The 20093-nt window shown below is 29.9% G+C and overlaps 3 protein-coding genes across 6 annotated transcripts; 2 read left to right on the top strand and 1 right to left on the bottom strand.

Annotated features, from left to right (window-relative positions):
* The first annotated feature begins 1813 nt into the window (after positions 1-1813).
* LOC147924803 (uncharacterized) lies at positions 1814-2993 on the top strand. Its single transcript, XM_087496961.1, has 5 exons — positions 1814-1960; positions 2048-2312; positions 2391-2490; positions 2669-2793; positions 2905-2993. Exons 1-5 carry the CDS (start codon positions 1814-1816, stop codon positions 2991-2993), a joined length of 726 nt encoding a protein of 241 aa, XP_087353087.1.
* A 2346-nt stretch (positions 2994-5339) lies between these two features.
* Positions 5340-7387, top strand: LOC104758441 (putative plastid-lipid-associated protein 9, chloroplastic). 3 transcript variants are annotated; one of them, XM_087493846.1, is made up of 6 exons: positions 5396-5617; positions 5702-5850; positions 5947-6229; positions 6387-6601; positions 6976-7068; positions 7190-7387. In XM_087493846.1, the coding sequence occupies exons 2-4, from the start codon at positions 5768-5770 to the stop codon at positions 6519-6521; spliced, it is 501 nt and encodes a 166-aa protein (XP_087349972.1). In that variant the 5' UTR covers positions 5396-5617; positions 5702-5767; the 3' UTR covers positions 6522-6601; positions 6976-7068; positions 7190-7387. The 3 variants fall into 3 exon arrangements, with proteins under 3 accessions (XP_019094706.1, XP_087349973.1, XP_087349972.1); XM_019239161.2 differs by having other exon boundaries at positions 5340-5850; XM_087493847.1 differs by having other exon boundaries at positions 5367-5850; positions 5959-6229.
* A 9116-nt stretch (positions 7388-16503) lies between these two features.
* LOC104758440 (uncharacterized) lies at positions 16504-19989 on the bottom strand. 2 transcript variants are annotated; one of them, XM_087495761.1, is made up of 9 exons: positions 19417-19989; positions 18472-19194; positions 18279-18374; positions 18108-18191; positions 17758-17992; positions 17513-17673; positions 17159-17434; positions 16826-17052; positions 16504-16643 (listed from the first exon to the last, which is right to left on the bottom strand). In XM_087495761.1, exons 1-8 carry the CDS (start codon positions 19801-19803, stop codon positions 16999-17001), a joined length of 2016 nt encoding a protein of 671 aa, XP_087351887.1. In that variant the 5' UTR covers positions 19804-19989; the 3' UTR covers positions 16504-16643; positions 16826-16998. The 2 variants fall into 2 exon arrangements, with proteins under 2 accessions (XP_087351887.1, XP_087351888.1); XM_087495762.1 differs by having other exon boundaries at positions 18108-18178; positions 19417-19965.
* Positions 19990-20093: the final 104 nt, after the last annotated feature.

Genomic DNA, 20093 nt, shown 5'->3' with positions numbered 1-20093 from the left:
AGTAAGTGATATCTATATTAAAAGTCTAAAATGCATGTGAGACGTTAATTACATATAAACAACATCATTGTTTTACGTTGATATTGTGTATAAATATTATTACCCACACATATATTATATATATAGGCATGCTGTCACATGCATATACTATTTTCAATAATAAATACAATTACATCCACATCTAAAAAACATTTAAGCATGTATGTATTACTTAATAAACTAAAAACAAGACAACAACAGTCTCATTCAACTAAAAATGGGAAAAACATACTTCAAGGAAGAGAGAGGTGCCGAGAGAAGAGTCTCACATTTGATGATTAAGATATTTTTTTGGTCTTCAAAACACTACTTCTTGGAATTATTAGGTGGTAAGTACTGTAATCGTTTATGTACTTAGCTTTAAGATATTTTTGTCTTAATAAAGAACTGAAGAACACAGGCAGAATAAAAATATAAATTTTAACACGAAACTTTGATGTGTAATACAGATTCACGTGGGACGATGTTATTCAAAAATCAAAATCAATCCATATATATGCATGGGGTTTCCCGTTTCTACATACACTCTCCAACTAACCCTATTATTTTTAACCAACTAACCCTTTTTGGGTTTAGTTGAGATCCTTGTCTCAGCAGATTCTTTTTGAAAATGTGGCTGCAGTAAGTATAAATTTATACAACGGTGGCAATCGTTCGTTAGTAATATTAACTTTTATAGGAGAGAAATCATTATACATAGAACAAACAAAAAAAGAAAAAAAAAGGCTATATCCCTAAATAAAGTACACAGTCGTCGAGGCTGGATCTTAATCATGGGATCCAAAACATAGGATTCACTGTGCACGCACATACGGCGGGTTAGATTCTCAAAGGCCATACATACATACAGACAAACATATTACCACGGATAGGATAAGTAGTCTCTCTCTTTTAGTCAGCCTCTATGTTTTTAGGTAATTATTTTGTAGACGTCTCTACAGTATTTGTCTTGTTTCTGATATATTAAGGAAGTTTTTTTTTAAAAGCGGTGCACTGATTTTTTTGGTGTATTTTGGTTTTTGAGTTTGAGTTTTGAGTTATTTAGTTTTGAAGTAGATTTTAGTATTCCACAAACTTGAATCTATACTATTAAAGCAGAAGTACTCCCTAGAGTAAAAATGGACCATGACTTGGTTTTGGTAGGTTTTTCATTAAAAATGATTAGAGAATCACAAAATTTAATCTAATTAACCTATAGTTTTGATTTTAATAAATGACGAAAATGCCCTCGGTCGATCACTTTAAAAAAAACGGGTCGGGACGCGGATCCTTAAAAAAACCGAGAATAGAAGGAAAATAACCAGCGGATCTGTTTGTACTCGAGAATAATATTTTTCGGATCCAGTCTATTATTTCATTCAAGAATAGTTAATTAAGATCCCAAACAAACCCATTCCTTATAGGCAAACACCCTGATTTCATAAATTTTAATACCGAAAAATTTGAATATTTACTTAATTACCGAAACATATCATAACAAATTTCCTTTTAAAATCTTATAAAACAAATATTCATGTTACCAGATTTTGTTTAATTCCTTGATTTCCGAGGTTACAATTATGAACTAATCTTTTACGATCAAATTTTCAAAGGAATATTCGTTTAAAAAGAAAAACGAATCAAGCAAGTAAATATATTTTGCATATATTCCTGATGTCAAATCTTAACTTATAAGTGATAACCTAAATCAAAGAATTTCACTATAAATATATTGAGAACTTTCTATTGGATTATTATACTAAAATAATACATTTTTACTTCGTTACACCAAATGATGGCTCTACCCCTTTCTTACACTCCTTTGAAAGATCTAAAACCATACAAAAACGCTTGGCGTATTCAAGTCAAAATTCTCCACAGTTGGAAAATGAATACCGCTAAACTTGGTGAATCACTCGAACTAATTCTGGCTGACGAAACAGTATGTATTTTAAATATCAATTTATTATTCTTTTGCTAATAGATTAATATCAATTCATTCTAAGAGTATTTTTTTTGTTTTATATAGGGTGACAAAATAGGAGCTTATGTCAGAAAGGATCATATCAATAAGTTTGAATCTGAATTGAAGCCTGGATCTTGGAAAGTTATATCAACTTTTGGTTTGAATCTCTGTACAGCCTACTTGCGTCCTTCTCTTATAAAGTATAAGATCAGTACCATATATGGTACCACAATTTTTCCTTCTGAAAATGTATCTGATGATCATTACTTATCATTCACATCGTTTGATAGTATACTTGCTGGAAATCTTGACAAAAATCTCCTGCTAGGTAATTTCATAATACATATATTTTGTTACTAATATAGAAGGATGATTTTATTAATAGTTGTATTATTTATATCTACAGACGTTATTGGTCAAGTAGTCAGTTCTGGAGGTTTAGAAGAAATCACAAGTCGTAACAACATTACCAGGAAGAAAATTGAGTTTGAGATAAGAGACACTGAGTAATATTATAAATCTAAATATACATTTTTAGATTTTCTTTGTTCATAACAAAAAATATATATATATATATTTTCATGTTTATACGTTATACTATTTAAAATCTAAGAGATATAGATTTTCATGCTTATACGTTATACTATTTTAATATAATCTATGTTTGTTACAATTCTTATTTAGGGATAAACGATTATCATGTACTCTATGGGAAACCTATGCTGAAGCTTTAGATCGTGCTATCAATGATTCAAGTGATGGAATGGTTATGTGTTTCCTACGCTTTGTTAAACAAAATAGCTATAAAGGTAACAGTACGCATAATATTTATACATTTAATTTGTAGGGCACATAATATTTACCAAAAGCTATTTTTATAAAACATTTAACTACTGTATCATATTTATATTTTATTTCAGAAAAACGGTACATTGAGAATGCTTTCGATTCTTCTATCTTGATGATCAATCCTCAGTTACCAGAGATGGAGGCTTTTCAGAACATGTAAATTCAAATAGCGTTAAAAGTATTAATCAACAATATGTTTCATTATGATTTACTATTCCTCTTTTTCATTTTAGTCTTCCTGCGGATCAATTGGCTTTAACAATTACCAATTCTGGTGGAAAGAGAGTTTATAACCCGTCTCTCTCCAAGAGTGGTCTTGACTTTCCTTTGCAAATGATCGCTGACGTACTTGCTGAAACAGAGGTATTTTACATTTATTAATAGTCTAACAATATATTAACATAATCTGTTTTGGAAAATGTATGAGTTATAAGCTTAAGGATGTAATATTATTTTGATAGGTAGGAAAATGTAGAATCGCATGTACTATTTCAGTAATCGATACAGATTGGGGTTGGTTCTACATTAGCTGTCGAAAGTGTAATAAGAAGGTTGATAAAGAGGACCTGACAATCTCTTGAAAATGTTGGTATATACTTGCCTAGACCCGTTTTCTCACATGGTCAGTTATATGTAGCAATGTCAAGAGTTAAATCAAAGTCTGGATTGAAGATGTTGATAACAGATAGTGAGGGAAAACCTCAAACAAAGACAACCAATGTTGTTTTTAAAGAAGTTTTCCAAAATCTTCACTAGGAAATGGAATGGTACTTAATCCCTAAATTCTTGGTATATTATAATTTCGTTTGATTAATATATATGCTACTAACTCTATATTTATTCTAATTTGGTCTACAGGGAAAATACAAGACACGGTTGAATGGGTTAATGAAGGAATATGGTATTTTCATGACTATATGAGTCATTTCTACTGTTACTATTATTTTATTTTATTTTATTATTGTTTACTTTGGATATTAAACATTCATAAAACACAAATTATTATTATTGATTAGAATCTTAGAACACAAACCAACAAAACTATAGTCCAATATTGTTTTGTGCATAATCGATTACGAACCTACGATCCGATATTGTCGAATATATACCCTCTTACATAGCTACTATTCAATATACTCTTTGTCTGTCTGATTTTGTAAGCAGCTATATTATGCAAAGTATGAGATTATATAAAGCGACTGAATTAGTTTATTACCGATTACGTTTTTATTTTAACTTCGAAAATAAAATAGATAACCTAACTTAGACAAGAAAAAGGTTAAAAAATATTTAACCCCGTGTTGTAGCACGGGTTATCCCCTAGTATATCTTTAAATCTTGGTTTTCAGTTCTGTAATTTGTTTTGTAAACAAACGATTTTTAAGCTTTCTATAGTAATTTTTAGTTTTTGATTCCATATCTGAAAGGAAAAAAAACAATGTTAGTGTCTACGGCAAAAAAAAATTCTCAAAAACTTAGAAATTAGATTTTGGATAAAACGATCCAAATTTAGATTTTTTTTATTTCTTTTTGGAAAATCACTTTTCTAAATGTATTTCAAGCTATATTTCATTTTTCACAGAAGTCAATATATCATTCTTTATTTATTTGTTAAAATGTGAAAAAGAAAGACTAATTTGGGATATTATCAGAAATTAAATTTTTGTGGTGCAGTAGTTTTTTTTTTTTTTTTCACTAATCATATACCAAAATCAAACTGAGTATCTTCCGTTTTTCAAAGCCAATGTTCACATTTTTCAACAAAATATATCCAAAAACCTAAATCAAATCTAGGTTATACACCAAAATTAAACAAGGATCCTCCCTTTTTCATAGCCGATGTAATAGACTCCACACAGACAGCTAATGGTGATAGTGATAATGAGAGTGTTCTAGACGACGGTCACATCTGAGGGTTGCCAAAGGAATTGGATAAATCAACTGTGTAAAAAAAACGACCAGACGCATGAAGGCCTCACATTGACAGTTATATGCTGCTTTCACCAACACAGCTTCCATTCGGTTGTTCCAAAAGGCATGGTCTGCGATTAGCTTCAGTGTGATTCCGCTTAACGTGGGGATTTTGATGAACTCGGCGTGCGCGGCCGGAACAATGGTTTTTACTGTTTAATTTTTAGTATAGATTTAGTTTTTCGCCAACTTGAATATATTTTTAAATTTTGGTTTTTATCTACAATTTGAATTTTTTTTAAAACGATTGGTAAGCTTTCTATTGTAATTTTTAGTTTATGATTGCACATATTTGAAAACAATAAACAAGAATAAAAAAGAAAGAATTACTGAAATATTATCCAAAAGTTGGTTTATTACCCAAATCTATAAATCTTTTGAAAATTACTAGAATGTTTAGTGCCCTGGGTGTAATTACAATTTACCCCTTGGGTTTTGTTTTTCGAATTGGAGTAAAAAAAAAAAAAAAAAATACACATCAGCAAATTAAAATACACATCATATATGATTTAACACGTCACTAAGCAGTTTTTTTAAGATCCACATTTGTTTTTTCTTGTTTATATCAAAGAGGAAAACAAACAGTTTTCCACTGTTCATAGGAAAAAAAACACCTCTCTCGTCGTCTCTCCTTGATTTTGTTGTCATTGTTCTTGAGCGGACAAATAAAAAGAAAAGCTTCTTCGTATGAATCCCACACACAGAGATCTAATTATTGTTTCCCGTTGGTAAAAGTTAAGACTTTGTTCTCTTTCTTGCTTCTTCGAGTCGTTTCATATTCCCTTTCAATTTTTTCAAGTTTTATGTAATTAGGTATTTCTCGTTTACTCTCTAATACAATACGATTCTTGGTCTGAACTTGTAAACTATTCAACCCAATCGATTTTATAAAATCAGGAGATCTACTTCAAGTTAACGGCGGAAACATGGCGATGAGAGACCTTGTTAACGGCGGAGCCGCTTATGCAGTTCCCGGTTCTTCTTCTTCTTCTAATCCTCTCGGAGCCCTTACCAACGCCCTACTTGGTTCATCTTCCAAAACTCAGGTTAGCTTCCTGATCATACCGTATTTCAATTTGGTATGAATCTAGTTCGTGAATCTCTCTGCTCTCTCGTCTTCTGCTACCTAACTCATACTTCAGATTTCTACGCAGCAAAAGAAAAGAATCAATCTTTGATCTTCAAATGGCACTGATACAACTTGGTTCGGTTTCTGGGACCTCTGCGGTTCAATTGAGCTTCTTATCCTCCGTATCACCACCATTGACGACGAAGGTTTCCCTCAGTTTTCAGCCGGAGAAGAAAAGTTGGAGAAACCGGAGAATGATATGCAGAGCTATGGTTCAAGAAGCTGTTCAAGGGATTCCTTTGGTTTACGCTAGGGAAATGGAACGTCTCTCTGCTAAGGAGTCTTTGATTCTCGCCGTAAGTTTCTCTCCTTTCTTCGAATGTCTTATAAAAATTGAAACTTTCTTAGAAATTGGTGAAGATTAGGTTTGAGTTTTAGTATTTTGGTATTTGAGATTATTTAGATTGCTTAGATACGTGAAAGTTTGTGTTTTTTGATTTCTCTCTGTTACAGTTCAATGATGCTGGAGGATTTGAGGATTTAGTTACAGGGAAGATCACTGATATACAAAGGATTGATGTGAATGAGAGAATAACTTCACTTGAGCGGCTTAATCCAACTTCACTTGAGAGATTCCGTTTTAGGTAAAACTAGTTGATTTCTCGCCAGGTGAGAAATATCTGGTAACTTACCATAGCCAAGAACGAAGCAACCCACGAGATGCAAGTGTGAGTGCATCTTTGCTTCTCTTCTTTCCAACTTTTATTTGTATATCATTTCTATACAAAGGATTCTGATTTCTGTCAAACTCTCAGAAAGTAGAAGTTAAGGTCTTTGATCTTTACAGCAACCATATAATCCGCACTACCTGAAATCAGTAGAAACCATCAGCCAGTTAAATTCATGTTCATTTTGCCTCTAAACCATATCTCAAAGTTTCGTTCTTTAATCGAAGTTCTTCTCTCTAAAACTGTAAATATTTGAGTTGTATATCGAATCATAAAAAGGGAATGTTGCAGCTGAATTGTGCATTGTGCCTCTAAACCTGATCTCAAAGTTTTGTTCTTTAACCGAATCTCCTTCTATTTTATGCTACGCACAGGCTCCACAACTGCACGCAGAGGTTCACAAACATGGCCTAGGCTCACAACCAATGGGTGTTGTTGAACCTGCTGCAGCGTCTAGCTCATCAAAGGTATTATCTTTTTATATTTCATTCTCATCATCACATTTCTTTTTTCCAGAATGCATCCACCTTATAAGATAATGTGAATCTCATGATATATCATGTTGTTGATGTAAATTCCCCAAAACAGGTAGTGAAGAATAAGAAAAACAGTGATGCAAAGTCCGATTTGATGGGATGGGTGATTCTAGCCATTGGTGTCGTTGCTTGGGTCGGTTTCGCGAAAGCTAATTGTGCTTGTATAGAGTATGTATCATCATCATGCTAGTTGTGCTTGTATAGAGTATGTATAAAACCATAAATTAATTAAGAACACAGCTTATACAAATTGCCATCTTTCTATATAACACTGAATTGAGGCCATATGATACATATCTCTGTAAATTGAGGCCATATGATACACATTGAATTGAGGCCATATGATAATATTGATAAATATTAAAAAAACATATATGTTATGGCTGAGTTATGTACTTCGTACGGCTGAGTTATGGCTGAGTTATGTACTTGTTACGGCTTCGTTTGGTCTTTCGTGTAGTGCTTCGATATTACAAAAAGTGTTGTTGGAGAAATCCAAACAACAATTCTGTGCCTGCTGAGATCCACACGCGTAATAAATTTATAAAGTTAGTTTTTTCACAATATATTATACAAATAATTAAAAAATTGAACTCAAAATTCGAATAAAAAATAAAAAAATTCCGACGAAGTGACTAAGTGATAGCTGAGTTATTGACTTACACGGCTGACTTATGAAATATTTGTAAATTTATATTATTATAACTTAATATTTAAATGTACAATTGAAATATGAATATTACAATTATTATAATCAATAAAAAGTAATAATTACAAAGAAAGATTGATTTTTACACATTCTCACCAGAATGTGTTAAACATACAACACATGACGTTTAGGGATTAGGGTTAGGGTTGGGGTTTAGGGTTTGAGATGTAGGGTTTAGATGAGTAACATTATTTGTTTTTTGGTTTTGGTTCTAATGTGTTTTAATGTGTTTGGTTTAAGGTGGTAAATGGATATACTAATATTATTACCATTTGAATATATTTTTAAAAAATCAAAAACATTTTTGGTTATTTTCGGTTATGGGTTGGTTAGATTAAAATATAACCATAAATAACTCAAAATATATTGTAATTAAGTAGATTAGCCTAATATAACCAAAAGTAAGCCGAATATAACCGAAATTAACCAAACATACCAATTCAAAAATACCAAATTGGAAAAATTATTTTTTTCGGTTCGGTACGGTTTCGTCGGTTATTTAGTCATTCTAATTTGAGGGTTGGCTGAGTTATGGTAAAGTTATGGCTGAGTTATGCAACAGATATATTAATTTATTATATACCTTCTCGAAAATACAAAAAGTGTTGTTGGGGAGACACAAACAATAATTATGTTTATTGTTAAGAACCACACACGTAATAAATGAGATTTTAGCGATTTTTTATTTAAAAGGAATTCAAAATTTGAATTTAAATTTTTTTTAATAAAAGTATTTCTCAAACAATTGACTGATATGGCTGAGTTATCGACATAAACGGCTGACTTATGAAATATTTGTAAATTAGAATTATTATAACTTAAAATTAAAATATAGAATGAAAAAATGAATATTACAATCATTATAAGCAATAAAAAGTAATAATTATAGACAAAGATTGATTTTTACACAGTCTGATCAAAATGTGTAAAACATTCAAAACATGACATTTAGGGGTTAGGCTTAGGGTTAGGATTAGGGTTTGAGGTTTAGGGTTCATATTTCTAACATTATGAGTTTTAATATAACAGTTTGGTTTTTGTTATATTGGTGTTTGGTTTAAGGTGGTAATTTTGGATATACAAATATGATAACCATTTGAAAATTTAAAAAATTTTGAAATTAATTTTCGGTTATTTCCGGTTATGGGTCGGTTAGATGAATATATAACCATAAATAATCCAAATGTTATCCAAATTAGGTGGATTAACTTAATATAACCGATAACAAGCCGAATATAACCGTAATTAACCGAAAATAATGGAAAAGAAAATGTGGTTCGGTTCGGTTTGGTCGATTATTTAGTCATTCTAATTTAAGGGTTGGCTGAGTTATGGTAAAGTTATGGCTGAGTTATGCAACGGATATATTAATTTATTATATACCTTCTCGAGAATACAAAAAGTATTGTTAGGGAGACACAAACAATAATTATGTTTATTGTTAAGAACCACACGCGTAATAAATGAGATTTTAACGATTTTTTAATTAAAAAGAATTCAAAATTTGAATTTTTATTTTTTTATTAATGAAAGTATTTATCAAACAATTGACTGATATGGCTGAGTTATCGACATAAACGGCTGACTTATGAAATATTTGTAAATTAGAATTATTATAACTCTAAATTAAAATATAGAATGAAAAAATGAATATTACAATCATAATAAGCAATAATAAGTAATAATTATAGACAAAGATTGATTTTTACACAGTCTGGTCAAAATGTGTAAAACATTCAAAACATAACATTTAGGGGTTAGGGTTAGGGTTTGAGGTTTAGGATTCATATTTCTAACATTATGAGTTTTAATATAACAGTTTGGTTTTTGTTATATTGTGTTTGGTTTAAGGTGGTAATTTGGATATACTAATATGATAACCATTTGAAAATTTAAAAAATTTTGAAATTATTTTTCGGTTATATGGGTCGGTTAGATGAATATATAACCATAAATAATCCAAATGTTATCCAAATTAGGTGGATTAACTTAATATAACCGATAACAAGCCGAATATAACCGTAATTAACCGAAAATAATGGAAAAGAAAATGTGGTTCGGTTCGGTTTGGTCGATTATTTAGTCATTCTAATTTAAGGGTTGGCTGAGTTATGGTAAAGTTATGGCTGAGTTATGCAACGGATATATTAATTTATTATATACCTTCTCGAGAATACAAAAAGTATTGTTAGGGAGACGCAAACAATAATTATGTTTATTGTTAAGAACCACACGCGTAATAAATGAGATTTTAACGATTTTTTAATTAAAAAGAATTCAAAATTTGAATTTTTATTTTTTTATTGATAAAAGTATTTATCAAACAATTGACTGATATGGCTGAGTTATCGACATAAACGGCTGACTTATGAAATATTTGTAAATTAGAATTATTATAACTCTAAATTAAAATATAGAATGAAAAAATGAATATTACAATCATAATAAGCAATAATAAGTAATAATTATAGACAAAGATTGATTTTTACACAGTCTGATCAAAATGTGTAAAACATTCAAAACATAACATTTAGGGGTTAGGGTTAGGGTTAGGGTTAGGGTTTGAGGTTTAGGATTCATATTTCTAACATTATGAGTTTTAATATAACAGTTTGGTTTTTGTTATATTGTGTTTGGTTTAAGGTGGTAATTTGAATATACTAATATGATAACCATTTGAAAATTTAAAAAATTTTGAAATTATTTTTCGGTTATTTCTGGTTATGAGTCGGTTAGATGAATATATAACCAAAATAAATAATCCAAATGTTATCCAAATTGGTTCGATTAACTTAATATAACCAATAGCAAGTCGAATATAACCGTAATTAACCAAAAATAATGGAAAAAATAGTTTCCGGTTCGGTTCGGTTTGGTCGGTTATTTAATCATTCTAATTTGAGGGTTGGCTGAGTTATGGTAAAGTTATCGCTGAGTTATCGTTTAGGGTTTTCTCAATAATATTAAAACGTATTTTTCTTTCTTTCCTGGGTCTTTTGTTTTGTCAGATTCCTAATAAGTATTAAAACGTCTCTCGATGTCACAAAAAGTGTTGTTAGAGAAGCGCAAAAAATCACTAATTCCGTGCTTGCTCAAATCCACACGTATAATAAATTCATCAAGTGAGCTTTTTTCACAAGATATTATTTTCTGGGTCTTTTGTTCTGTCAGATTCCTAATAAGTATTAAAACATCTCTCGATGTCACAAAAAATGTTGTTAGGGAAGCGCGAAAATCACTAATTCTGTGTCTGTTCAAATCCACACGCATAATAAATTCATAAAGTGAGCTTTTTATCACAAGATATTATTGCAAATAATTAAATAATTATTATTTGAATTTAGAATTTTATTTTTCTATAAGTATTTCTCCAACAACTGAATATTAAAATTATTATAACTCAAAATTTAAATTTAGAATGGAAGTATGTCTATTATTAGGTTAACTGATGGTTTGACACCAAAATATCGCTTTACGGCTGAGTTATAATCATTACAGGAAAACGAAAGGTCATGTGACGGCTGAGTTATAGTGAGTTATGGCTGAGTTACCACAAGAAACAATCTGAAAGTAAATGGATGATATATATGACTTTACGGCTGAGTTACAATATTTACGGGAAAACGAAAGGTCATGTGACGGCTGAGTTATAGTGAGTTATGGCTGAGTTATCACAAGAAACAATCTGAAAGTAAATGGATGATATATATGACTTTACGGCTGAGTTATAATCTTTACGGGAAAACGAAAGGTCATGTGACGGCTGAGTTATAGTGAGTTATGGCTGAGTTATTACAAGAAAGAATCTGAAAGTAAATGGATGATATATATGACTTTACGGCTGAGTTATAATATTTACGAGAAAACGAAAGGTCATGTGACGGCTGAGTCATAGTGAGTTATGGCTGAGTTATCACAAGAAAAATCTGAAAGTAAATAGATGATAACATGTGTTACTATTGACTTAAGTTGAGTTATGGACTTAACTCAAATTTTATTCAAAAATGTTACCAATCACTAACAAAACTAACTTTTTTAATTAGTTATTTTATTTCTCCTAAATTATTATTTTTTATTATCATTTGAAATGAAAATAGACATAGACCTAAATTTTATTCAAAGATATTACCAATCACTAACAAAACTAATTTTTTTGAAGTTGAGTTTGAATAATCATGTGTTATTGTGGATGTACAAGTTTGATGTATATCCTTTGTAAAATTGTTAACTCAAAAGATTATTCAACATCATGGAAATTTTCATGAGTTAAAGATGTGGTAAGTTGAGTTATCTATTTTTTTTAATTAAAAAAAAACGAAAATTCAGTTATATAATACAAAAAAATTATTTTCTCGTTTTTATTTAATTCATATATCAAGAAAAATAATTTTTACTGTTTTTCTTTTATTTAATAAAATTTTTAATTAGTTATTTTAAAATTGTTAACTCAAAAGATTATTCAACATCATGGAAATTTTCATGAGTTAAAGATGTGGTAAGTTGAGTTATCTATTCTTTTTAATTAAAAAAATGAAAATTCAGTTATATAATAAAAATATTATTTTTTCGTTTTTATTTAATTCATATATCAAGAAAAATAGTTTTTACTGTTTTTCTTTTATTTAATAACTTTTTTAATTAATTATTTTATTTCTTCTAAATTATTATTTTTTATTATTATTTGAAATGAAAATAGACATAGACCTAAATTTTATTCAAAAATGTTACCAATCACTAACAAAACAAATCTTTTTTGAAGTTGAGTTTGAATAATCATGTGTTATGGTTGATGTACAAGTTTGAGGTATATCCTTTGTAAAATTGTTAACTCAAAAGATTATTCAACATCATGGAAATTTTCATGAGTTAAAGATGTGGTAAGTAGAGTTATCTATTTTTTTAATTAAAAAAAAACCAAAATTCAGTTATATAATACAAAAAAATATTTTTTTTCGTTTTTATTTAATTCATATATCAAGAAAAATAATTTTTACTGTTTTCTTTATTTAATAAAATTTTTAATTAGTTATTTAAAATTGTTAACTCAAAAGATTATTCAACATCATGGAAATTTTCATGAGTTAAAGATGTGGTAAGTTGAGTTATCTATTTTTTTTAATTAAAAAAATGAAAATTCAGTTATATAACAAAAAAATTATTTTCTCGTTTTTATTTAATTCATAAATCAAGAAAAATAATTTTTACTGTTTTTCTTTTATTTAATAAAATTTTTAATTAGTTATTTTAAAATTGTTAACTCAAAAGATTATTCAACATCATAGAAATTTTCATGAGTTAAAGATGTGGTAAGTTGAGTTATCTATTTTTTTAATTAAAAAAATGAAAATTCAGTTATATAATAAAAATATTATTTTTTCGTTTTTATTTAATTCATATATCAAGAAAAATAGTTTTTACTGTTTTTCTTTTATTTAATAACTTTTTTAATTAATTATTTTATTTCTTCTAAATTATTATTTTTTATTATTATTTGAAATGAAAATAGACATAGACCTAAATTTTATTCAAAAATGTTACCAATCACTAACAAAACAAATCTTTTTTGAAGTTGAGTTTGAATAATCATGTGTTATGGTTGATGTACAAGTTTGAGGTATATCCTTTGTAAAATTGTTAACTCAAAAGATTATTCAACATCATGGAAATTTTCATGAGTTAAAGATGTGGTAAGTAGAGTTATCTATTTTTTTAATTAAAAAAAAACCAAAATTCAGTTATATAATACAAAAAAATATTTTTTTTCGTTTTTATTTAATTCATATATCAAGAAAAATAATTTTTACTGTTTTCTTTTATTTAATAAATTTTTTAATTAGTTATTTAAAATTGTTAACTCAAAAGATTATTCAACATCATGGAAATTTTCATGAGTTAAAGATGTGGTAAGTTGAGTTATCTATTTTTTTTAATTAAAAAAATGAAAATTCAGTTATATAATAAAAAAATTATTTTCTCGTTTTTATTTAATTCATAAATCAAGAAAAATAATTTTTACTGTTTTTCTTTTATTTAATAAAATTTTTAATTAGTTATTTTAAAATTGTTAACTCAAAAGATTATTCAACATCATAGAAATTTTCATGAGTTAAAGATGTGGTAAGTTGAGTTATCTATTTTTTTAATTAAAAAAATGAAAATTCAGTTATATAATAAAAATATTATTTTTTCGTTTTTATTTAATTCATATATCAAGAAAAATAGTTTTTACTGTTTTTCTTTTATTTAATAACTTTTTTAATTAATTATTTTATTTCTTCTAAATTATTATTTTTTATTATTATTTGAAATGAAAATAGAGATAGACCTAAATTTTATTCAAAAATGTTACCAATCACTAACAAAACTAATTTTTTTGAAGTTGAGTTTGAATAATCATGTGTTATGGTTGATGTACAAGTTTGAGGTATATCCTTTGTAAAATTGTTAACTCAAAAGATTATTCAACATTATGGAAATTTTCATGAGTTAAAGATGTGGTAAGTAGAGTTATCTATTTTTTTTAATTAAAAAAAAACCAAAATTCAGTTATATAATATAAAAAAATATTTTTTTTCGTTTTTATTTAATTCATATATCAAGAAAAATAATTTTTACTGTTTTTCTTTTATTTAATAAAATTTTTAATTAGTTATTTTAAAATTGTTAACTCAAAAGATTATTCAACATCATGGAAATTTTCATGAGTTAAAGAGGTGGTAAGTTGAGTTATCTATTTTTTTAATTAAAAAACGAAAATTCAGTTATATAATACAAAAAAAATTATTTTTTCGTTTTTATTTAATTCATATATCAAGAAAAGTAATTTTTACTGTTTTCTTTTATTTAATAACTTTTTTAATTAATTATTTTATTTATTCTAAATTATTATTTTTTATTATTATTTGAAATGAAAATAGACAGAGACCTAAATTTTATTCAAAAATGTTACCAATCACTAACAAAACTAATTTTTTTGAAGTTGAGTTTGAATAATCATGTGTTATGGTTGATGTACAAGTTTGAGGTATATCCTTTGTAAAATTGTTAACTCAAAAGATTATTCAACATCATGGAAATTTTCATGAGTTAAAGATGTGGTAAGTAGAGTTATCTATTTTTTTTAATTAAAAAAAAACCAAAATTCAGTTATATAATACAAAAAAATATTTTTTTTCGTTTTTATTTAATTCATATATCAAGAAAAATAATTTTTACTGTTTTTCTTTTATTTAATAAAATTTTTAATTAGTTATTTTAAAATTGTTAACTCAAAAGATTATTCAACATCATGGAAATTTTCATGAGTTAAAGATGTGGTAAGTTGAGTTATCTATTTTTTTAATTAAAAAAATGAAAATTCAGTTATATAATAAAAATATTATTTTTCGTTTTTATTTAATTCGTATATCAAGAAAAATAGTTTTTACTGTTTTCCTTTTATTTAATAACTTTTTAATTAGTTATTTTATTTATCCTAAATTATTATTTTTTATTATCATTTGAAATGAAAATAGACATAGACCTAAATATGATAAGATTTTAAATGTTATGGCATGCATTTAGTTAATTTTTTAATTTGCAACGTAACAAAGAAGTTTAGTTAACAATGTAACTCAGCCACAACACGAAAAACATTACAGTAATTAAAAAGCAAAAAAAATTGCTGCCAAACTCAGCCGCTTCATGAACTGAAAATATGTAACTCAGCCGTATCGTTTGATAAGTCAGCCGTAACTGAAAAACATTCTAGTAATTAATCTTTTGCCAATAAGTCAGCCGTCAAATGGCTGACTTGTCGATAAGTCAGCCTATTACGGCTGAGTTATAGTTTTTTACCATAACTCAGCCGTAACTACATCTCATAAGTCAGCCATTTTTCATAACTCAGCCAGTCGGAAAATGGCAACTCAGCCGTGTCGTTGTGATAACTCAGTCAAAATTTTGACAACTCAACCGTGTCGTAGCGATAACTCAGCCAAAATCTTGACAACTCAACCATCAGGTGAAAACTCAGCCATTACTACAGCTGAGTTATGCGCATAACTCAGCCAAATTTAATAAGTCAGCCATAACTCTTGGCTGACTTATAAGCGTAACTCAGCCAAATTTTCATAAGTCAGCCGTCCGCTCTTACTCAAATGTTTTTTTGAGTAACTCAGCCGCAACATACCTATAATTCAGCCGCAACATACTCTGTATCGCGTTACGGCTGAGTTATGGTACACGTCAGCGATTTCTGACGTGGCGTCTGACGTGGCAATGGCATTTTTGTAATAACGTTTTTTCCGGTAACATAAAACAGGAGTACGCTGGGTATTTTGAAAATATCCGAAATATTCTAGTAATAAAAACTTTTTTTGTAGATTCTGGTAATATTACCTAAAATGAGTAACATTTGAATAATTCACCCAATAAAAAACTATGTTACTGTTACGGCAAAAACGTTTTCAAAACACCCTCAAATATTCCTGTTTTTTATTTTATTTGTTTTGGTCATCAAAAGTCAATATATTATCCTTTTCTATATGTTAAAATGCGAAAAGGAAAGATTAATTTGGGACATTATCAGAAATTATTGGTATTGTCGAGAAAACAAATTTACTGATACAAAATTCGGATGTTTTTGATACATTTTTTTTTTTTATAACAAAAAGATGTTTTTGATACAATAAACTCAGATGTTACAAACAAGTGAAGTCCTTTCAAGGCAATAATAAAAACAAAACAAAAATGTGTTGGTTCTAATCTAAACTGTGGCACAAGTAATAATAGTACAACTCTTTCTCACTGCTTTCACCTGCACACACAAAACTAATTTAGTTAAACATACAGAACAGATCATCATCAGTATTTAAAACACATCAAAATCTCTATATCCTATTATGATCAAGTGTTCGGTGTACACTGTTCCAGTTTTCAGTTACGGCCATTTCGAGTAACCAGAAATGAAAGAACAAACCCGAGAAAGTAAGCAAGTACCTGTTGAATCATAGGTGTGTCTGGTACTGGAGAGATAATAGATGATCATGATCATAAACTATAGGCTCAGTCTCTGTTTGCTATATATGCTGGACGTTGAATCAAACCTAAATCACTATTGATATGTTCAAATGTATAGTCTGTAGGATTGGGAAAAGTAATATTTCTGTGGTTTAGTAGTTATCGCCAAAAGACATGGACTGGCCTAATACGGTTTTGATGCGAATCTGCAAAGCAAAAGAGATTGAAAGGACATAGTTGAGTCATTAACAAGTAATAGAGAGTAAACAAGGCAATCTAAAAGAGTCCTAAGGTTTCCTCTTTTTTTTTTACCTTAACATCGAGGCAAGCATCGTTGACCATGTTCTTTAACTGGGGAATGATACCCGCACTTCTCAATTTCACATGCCGATCATATGCACCGGGACTTGAAGGACTAATGAGGTTTATAATAGTCCAGACTGTTGCTGACCGTAACTGGCTCTCATCACTCTGCAAAAACTTCAGCATAAAATTCTCTGATCCAGTGGCTTGAGGAAACAGCTGCTGCATAACTGCTTCTTTATGTAACTCAGTCCCACTCGCTACATTCGTGAGCACATACATTCCCTGGGGGAAGAAAAACATTTTACATCAGAGATTTTGTTACTCTATTGATATGGTATACATTTTTTTCATCTTAGTCACCTGTATTGCCATATGAGCTTGTGGACCTTTCCTCAGTTGCCTCCCAACAGTATCTAAGATAAGACCATCTTCATCAAATACAAACTCGATTGAGCTGATACACCCATCAACAAGATTACGGAGGAGGGCCAAAGCTTGCTCTTGCACTGGAGGCTCAGAATCTGAGTGCAATGAGTTTGTTTTGTTAGTCCACATAAGAAATTTCATAAAAGATTAATCATATGATTATGGTCTGATGAGATTACCACTAATGAGGCAAGCAAATCCTTGAGCATTGACGTCTGAAATAAAGAGTTCTTTACGTTTATTGTCGGCAAGGAACATGAGGTTTCTTAAAGCACGTAAAGCGCTACACCGAGCATCTGGATCCATTGATTTTGACAACTCAATAAGCTGTTTTATCCCTCCGTACTCTATAAATGAAGACTTTGGTGACGAAAAATCCAATACTATATTGCTAAGAGCACCAAGAACTGCAACCTGGTCCACAAAATACAGGTACATTCACATTCAATTAGGTTGTGCCGTATCCTTATAAAGAAAAAAAAATCACATCCGAAACTAACAAAATGCGGCATCTTATGCGACACAGTACCTGGACAGACGAAGATGGATCATGCAATAACTGAACCAAAGGAAGCATAACATGATCGCTGTTGAATCTTCCTGCACTCAAATTCTAAATGACATGTGTCAGGGGGATTCCCACTTAATACAAAGGCAGCTGAAATACTAATAACATGCAGAATATATAATGTTAACTAACCTTGACTGATCGAGAAGCGTTTCTTATACAAATGCATGCGGCAGCTCTTACATCAGCATCTTTGTGTCTTAGTGCATTAATCAGCAGGTCTAACACCTAGTAGAAGGAAATAAAGACAAACCAATTTAGCATACTAAACAAAATATACTAAACTAACCGGATATACAATCAGAAACGGCTTGTTGAAACACACCTGCAATGACACGAAGCTACACCTGCAATCCTCAAGCTTTGAGCACAATTCAGCTAGAGACAAAAACAAACCCTGAAGACGTTTAGGCTGGAGCTCACTATCTATCTTCAAGATGTCAACAATATTCTTAATCGCATTGGCCTCGTAAGCTAACTTTTGTAAATCCTCTTTTCCCGCAATCAGACAAGATAAACCCAAAGCAGCATCATCTCCAGATTGACCAGGGTCGTTGAGCAGCTCAAGCAGAGTAGTTATCAATCCCGATTTGGTTCCCATGTTCACGAAATAAGAAGGAGAAGTGTTGTATATAACAACTAAGCAGAGACAAGAAAGCAGCCTCGTTCTCGGATACCTATCCTTTGTTAACTCAGTTACAGAATTCAAATATCTCCCAGACTCAAGTCCAACAAAATCCGAAACAGCTTCAGGGTTGTTCTTCAAAACCGTGGCTAAAGATTCAAGACAAGCTTCTCTTTGGCTTAAAGAACCATCAAGAAGGATAACAAGCTTCTCCAAGACACCAGCTTCACAGAGAACCCGCTGCTCTACACTTGTTCCACAAGCATGAGCAATGATGCTCGCACCAAGCCCACTAACATTCTCATTCTCACTATTCAACAACGAGAATAGAAACTCCATGTTTTTCTCTTGAAGAAAATCGTACTTTGGAGCTTGATTAGATTGAAATATCATTCTAAGCGAACGAGCCCCCGCATCTACTACCTGAAGAAACGAAACAGAAGCAATAAGGAACCAATTCACATAATTCAAAGGCCAATGCTTTACTAGTTCCTCAGATGCAGACAATTCAAAAGGTGAAAACTTTAAACTCCTAAATCGTTCAAGCTTCTTGTCAAGAACCACGTAGTAATTCTAATCTCATTTCCCAATCTAGACTTTAAGAGAAAAAAAAAAAAAGTCAATAAATGTTTGAAAAGATTTAACCTTTTCGTCAGGATTAGTGAGAAGACGAAGAAGACGAGGGAAAACACCGGCATCAAGAACAGCTTGAACTCCGGCTTCAAACCCACAAGCGAAACTCCCAAGCGCCGCCGCAGATTGGACAAGGATGTTATTGCATTTGTTCGAATCATCTGCATCAGCGAGAGCAGAAGCTATGGCGGGAACAGCTCCGAGTTTGAGGAAAGAGAGCTTCTTTGTACGGTTTCCGATAATCTGGTTTTTGACCTCACGAAGGGCCTTAAGCTTGACTTCAGGGTCAGATGAAGCCAGACGAGAGAATACATCGGCTTGACGATTATTATTACCGGAGCCGGATGCGGATGTGGAGATAGAGGAGGATGAAGCGGCGGAGGTTGTGGTGGTAGGCATGGCGGAGATTTAGTTTCTCCGGCAAATCGGAAAACAAAAAAAAAGAAAAGGCTAATTGAGATTGGAAAAGAAAGGCAGAGGAGTTCCGTAAAGGTTTCAGGTTTTTTTTTTTTTAATTTCGTTTAATAAAAAGATTGGGTTTTTACTTTTTGTTTTTAAACTAATAATTGAGAGTAGCTATGAACCAATCATGTTAGAGAAGAGATTTTTCTAAACATAGGTCCTATTTAGTTTTGTTTTTTTCTTCTATTATTTGGGAATTAAATAGAAATATACATTTTTTGTTTTAA

Source organism: Camelina sativa, chromosome 17 (assembly GCF_030686135.1).
Source record: "Camelina sativa cultivar CO46 ecotype springtype chromosome 17, ASM3068613v1".
Taxonomy (NCBI): Eukaryota; Viridiplantae; Streptophyta; class Magnoliopsida; order Brassicales; family Brassicaceae; genus Camelina; species Camelina sativa.
This window is presented reverse-complemented; position numbering and strand designations above follow the sequence as displayed.